Source organism: Alosa alosa, chromosome 17, assembly GCF_017589495.1.
Source record: "Alosa alosa isolate M-15738 ecotype Scorff River chromosome 17, AALO_Geno_1.1, whole genome shotgun sequence".
Lineage (NCBI taxonomy): Eukaryota > Metazoa > Chordata > Actinopteri > Clupeiformes > Clupeidae > Alosa > Alosa alosa.
In genome coordinates this window covers 24,598,985-24,604,984 of record NC_063205.1, presented here as the reverse complement: position 1 = coordinate 24,604,984, position 6,000 = coordinate 24,598,985, and the positions used below count along the sequence as shown (strand labels likewise).

The window sequence follows — 6,000 nt, the reverse complement described above, 5'->3', positions numbered from 1 at the left end:
AGGTGTGTGTGTGTGTGTGTGTGTTCACGTTTTTGGGTATTTGTGTATCGTGCGTATGAACATGAGGTGTGTGTGTGTGTGTGTGTGTGTGTGTGTGTGTGTCTTTATAACTATGCTTTTGTTTTGTTTTACCATAGCTTTATGTAAGCCAGTTGCACACACACCCCTTGGTTTCTCCTTCCATAATGTGGAGTAAACCTCATATGACAGTAGTGTGTGACTGAGTGTTTAGCCTGTGCATTAAGCACTCCGTCTTTCCATAACTTCAATGTAAACCATGTGTGCCTATGTGCATACACACACACACACCCCTCTCTCCTTCAACAATGTTGCGGAAACCTGGTATGACATGTCCAGGGTCACGACCTCCGCTTGGCGTTCCTCTACCGGCTGGTTGGGATGATGGAATGTTGAGATTACCGGAATGTTTGCTGTGTGAGCTCACCACCTTCACTCTCTCAGAGGCCAGGGTGGAGGAAGAGGAGGGCTGGTCATCTGCGTTCGGTGGACACTGAGCAGCTGTGTGTGTGTGACTGGAAATTGTTGAAGCGGGTTCTTGTGTATCAATATGTGTGTGTCCAAGTTTATTGAAAGGATAATTCTTGAAAGATGGTAAAGGGTCTCTCTCGCTCTCTCTCTCTCTCTCTCTCTCTCTACTCTGTAGTACCTACTCATGAACTAATCATTCTGTTCTCTCCCTCCCTGTGTGTGTGTGTGTGTTCAGGATGTTGAGAAGTCGAGGTTGCGGACACACTTCAGCCGGGAGGAGATCCAGAATAAGATCCAGCTCTACAACACCGCATCCCAAGACCACCTCAAAATGACCCTGGTGAGTCTTACACACACACACACACATTCACACACACACACACTCACACACACACACACACACACACTCTCTCACACACACACACACACACACACACACACACACACACACACACACACGTTGTTCCATTCGTACTCTAGATTAATCATCTGACATTAAGGTCAAAGTCTACTACTACTGATCAATACACACTAAGACACAGTCATAATAGCCTCATGCAACATTTCTGCATGGGTATTATGACTGTGCTTGTGTGTGTGTGTGTGTGTGTGTGATAAGATATGAGCAATACGCCACTTCATAAACAGTGTTATTCAACAGTCCAACCCAGTTGTTTTTCCGAAGGTCATCCCACTTTTCAACCATAAACAGCCCTGTACGATGGCCCTTAGTTTACTCAGAGCAATCAGGAGGGGTATCAGCAGGTAAACATAAAAGATCCCCCTGACATCACCGCTCTTATCGCAGCCAATCAGAGCAGAGAGATTCTGGCGGAAAGTCAGATGATGTCATAGGCCCCACATCTGGCCAGGCACCAACTCTGTTTATTGTGTGTGTGTGTGTGTGTGTGTGTGTGTGTGTGTGTGTGTGTGTGTGTGTGTCTTCCTCTCTTTTGTCTGTCCTCTATTGTTAGGCATGTTTGCAAAAAAATGGCACTTATGTTCAGGGCTGCTGTGTACTCAGAGAACACATGCTTGTCAAGGCCACCACTCTTGAGAAAAACTTGGCTTGGGGGGGGGGGGGGTGTTATAAGCAGCAGTATAGAAACAAATATCAGAGATGGGGCAAAAGAGGCAGAAGTGATTGGAAGAATAGCAAATGGTGGAATAAGATAGGAGGAAGAATAGAACAATAGCGAAAGAATAAACATGCGGTAAACAAGCGGTAGTAGGACAAACAAGATGTGCTCGTTTGACCTATAACATGGGACCCATTTCAGCTTTCTTCCTGCTTTTATTTCCTTGTTGTGGTATTATGAGTGATATCATCTGACATGTCAAGCATGTAATCTTCCGTAAAAGGTTCTAGGGGAACTTCGTTTTGAAACCAGTGGCCACTTCACTTCTCTGTCTAAACACCCATGAGTAGCTCACCGCTAAAAGTTGCACTAAATGTTTTTAACTAACTACTAAATGTTTTTTCCTAAATCTTAGTTGCTATTACCTTTTAGCCTTAAGATGCTTTGTGAATACGGGCCCAGGTCCTTGAAAGAGAATCAGGTCTTTCACTCTGTGTAGAGGAACGGCAGCAGAGAAAGTCCTAAAACGAAAGCTTATTACTGATGTGATTTGTATGTATATATGTGTGTGTGTGTCTGTGTGTCTGCAGCTGTTAATATGTGTGAATTTGTGTGTCAGTTTGAAGCATGATATGTGTGTACTGTACAGTAAGAGAGACAGTGGTGTGTGTGTGTGCCGGGCTTCCTTGGTGTCTTGACTCATTAAGTTTCGGGGGCGAGTGTCACGGTCTGATTCTGTTACGGTCATGGCTGTCAGCTCAGCATAGAATTTCAGCTCCTGCTGTCTGACCTATAATTACACACACATACGGACACACACACATATATACGCATGCATATACTCACACACACACACACACACACACACACACACACACACACACACACACACACACACACACACACACACACACACACACACACACACACAGGAGAGAGAGGGGAGGAGAGGGCAGAGGGTCGAGACAGATGGGCCTCAGATCTGAGGGGGCCCTTCTTCTGTAAGTGCATTAGTGACAGTGTATGTGTTCATTGCATGTGTGTCATCTTTTAAGTCTTTTTAGATTGTATGTGAGAATGTGTATGTTTGAGTGTGTGTGTGTGTGTGACCGTCCTCCCTCTCCTGCAGCGGTGTGTCTTTGCAGCTGTTTATGTGTGTGAATATCTGTCTGAGTTTTATGCATAATGTGTGTACGGTCCTCCCCCTCTCTACTCATCTTTCCTCCCTCTTTTCTTCTCTTTACCTCCTCTCCTCTCACCTCCTCCTCTCTCTTCTCCGTCATCCCCCTCTCATCCTCCCCCTCTTCTCTCAATCCCCCCCTTCTCTTTCCAATTGCATTTCCTGAATTTAACACAGTGAGCAGCAGTAGACAAAGGCTAAGTAAGGGATAATGTATAGAACGCCGGTCATTGTCAGAAGATAGGTCCCTTCAGGGCGAACAAGACCCTCCGCTGCTGGCGTCGGGGTCCGGTTAAACCTGTCGGACCTATCTCCCGACAATGACCGGGCGCTCTATACATTATCCCGCTTTATTACACGGCTACTTACCAAAAACGACACAATAAACTCCCCGCGATATGACTCTTTAGCCTACATAGCCTAGGCTATAGCCTATTTGTACTGTTTCATCATGGCTTTTGCTGAGAAACAAACAGTTCGCAACAACACACGCTGAACTTGAATCAAACATTCTTTAAAACACAGCTGATCAACCGTATCAAAGATTCTATAGTTAACAACCGTCTCTGACCATGCTTTCACTTTTGAATGAAGTTCCAATCCTTGCGTAGTGATATGAAAGAATTGACTTAGAAGCACAAAGCCCATTTTCCTTGACAGCGGTCTGTTACACTTAGCAACGGTCTGTTATTCAGAATTAGCAGACCGCCGAACGTTGGGAAGGCCAATTCAAGTGAATGGAGCATTCTGCAGCACTATGAAGAGCCGTGTAATAATACATAATAACCTGCATACACGATAATACAGGTGAGTGTGTGTGTGTGTGTGTGTGTGTGTGTGTGTTTGTCCGCCCTTCTCTCCTCTTTTTCATTCTCCCCTTCCCTTTTTTCTCTCCTCAGCTAAACCCATTGCACATATTGCTTAACCTGTTCATATAACACACACCATTATCAAACTCTAACGTGTGTGTGTGTGTGTGTGTGTGTTGCCTCTCCAGCACTCCAGCGGTCTCTACACCGGCTTCATCAAGGTGCAGCTGGAGCTGAGGAGGCCGATCACGGTGCGAGGTGGCGGGGGGGCAGCGGGACCCGGGGAGTCGGGCGGGCGGATGGAGGAGGAGAGGTTTCTACCCCGTCCCACCGCGCTCTGCCCGTGGCTCGGTCAGCAGCTCGGTCAACACGCTCCACGTCAGCAGCACCAACACGGTGCGGCAGGTCATCGAGGCGCTGCTCAACAAGTTCACCGTGGCCGACAACCCGGCCAAGTTTGCCCTCTACAAGCGCTGCAAGAGAGAAGAGCAAGGTAAGAGTGTGTGTGTGTGTGTGTGCACGCGCCTATGTGTGTGTGCGCCTATGTGTGTGTGCGCCTATGTGTGTGTGTTTGTGTTTCTGTATGTGTGTCAAGAATGGAGGGAAGAGGGTGTATGTGTGTGTGAAGGCAGTGTGTATGTTTCCCACTGTGTGTTTGTGATGTAGATCCATATGTCTCTGTCTGTATAGTATGTGTGTGGGTGAGAGAGATGGTATAACAAGCTTGTGTATGACGACACAGGGTGTGTATGACTGTGTGTGTGTGTGTGTGTGTGTGTGTGTGTGTGTCTGTGTGTGTGTGGGAGACTGGCATGATTGTACTGTACTATGAAACTGGAGGTGGGTGTCTCGTGCCATAAATACCGTAGCATGGATTTCACCAGTGCCATAACAGGACTGGTCTGAGAGACGTGTGTGTGTGTGTGTAGGCCTTGGCAGATTCTTGGCACAAGAGTCGCCAGACGTGTGTGTGTGTGTGTGTGTATGAATTCTGAACTGAGGGGAGTGTCCTTAGTTTGTGTTGCCAACCGAGTAGGGTGTCCGGGGATGCACTTATAATATGACCCCCTCCTAACACACACACACACACACACACACACACACACACACACACACACACTGTACTCCAAATACACTCTCTCCAGCTGTCTCTTGAAGACTCTATAAGGAGGAGCTAGCGCTGCTGTCTCCTAGTTGCAAATGAAGCTGAACAGACGTGTTATCTGATATGTAAACATACGGTCACATACGGTCACGTTTTCACTCTCAACCACAGTCTTCCTCACTCTTACACAAGACTGATTTGTTGTTCACACAAACAAGGACAAACACACACATTCACACTGATGCAAATGCATTCATGCAGACACACACCCCCACAAACAAACACACACACACACACACACACACACACACACACACATGCATGCATCGGTCGATTCGTGATTTCCCACAAGTTGGTCCACACGGTCAGGAAGGTATGCAGACATACACAAACACACACACTCACTCACTCTCTCACACACACACACACACTTTCACACACACACACACTCACACACACACTCACACACACACATATATATATATATACACACACACACACACACACTTCTATCCCATCTAAAAAAAACAGTCACAGGAAATACACACACACACAGAGAGAACCACATCTTGCATGAATACTTGCCAAAAAAACCATGCACTTGTGCACAAATATGCACTTGTACGCACACACACACACACACAGACATTGAAAAACTGTACACTCCAATCTGTGTGTGGTGTGAGTGAGTGAGTTGTTCCGTGCTGGTGTATGTCGAGGGATCAGGGATGACGGGAGGAGGCCAGACGGCACATATGGCAGTGTGTGTGTTACAACTACCTGCAGCACTAATCTGCTCCGGACAGGAATGCCTCACGGATCACTGGACAGTGGACACACACACACACACACACACACACACGTATACATACATGCATGCACGCATACAGAGAGGCACACACTCATCGATCACTCATGCATGCACACACTAACTTGCATGCACACACACACACACACACACATAGAGACCTATTACACACACACACACACATAGAGACCTATTACACACACACACATAGAGACATATTACACACCCTACATGCATACAGACACACTCTACATGCATACAGACATCCTTCCACATTGAGGAATACAACTAGGAATGTATACATGTATTCAGATAGATGCACATACTTCAGAATCAGACAAAATAAACCCCTGCACACACACACACACACACACACACACACACACACACACACACACACACACACACACACTATATGCCAGATTGCTGCATAATGTCTGAAATGGAATGGATGAGTGGGTTTAAGTGCTTATCCTTCCTCTGTCTATCCCCCCACCTCCAACCGACATTCCCAGCATTGGACTGGGATT

At 46.5% G+C, this 6,000-nt stretch overlaps 1 protein-coding gene across 1 annotated transcript in view; it reads left to right on the top strand.

The window, feature by feature from the left end:
• The window catches only part of rassf3 (Ras association domain family member 3), a 76,755-nt gene that overhangs the window by 65,847 nt on the left and 4,908 nt on the right, over positions 1-6,000 (top strand). Inside the window, exons 3-5 of the mRNA XM_048267829.1 lie at positions 725-829; positions 3,746-3,881; positions 3,913-4,050. Coding sequence (XP_048123786.1) covers positions 725-829; positions 3,746-3,881; positions 3,913-4,050 — 379 coding nt within the window. The remainder of the gene's footprint in view (positions 1-724; positions 830-3,745; positions 3,882-3,912; positions 4,051-6,000) is intronic.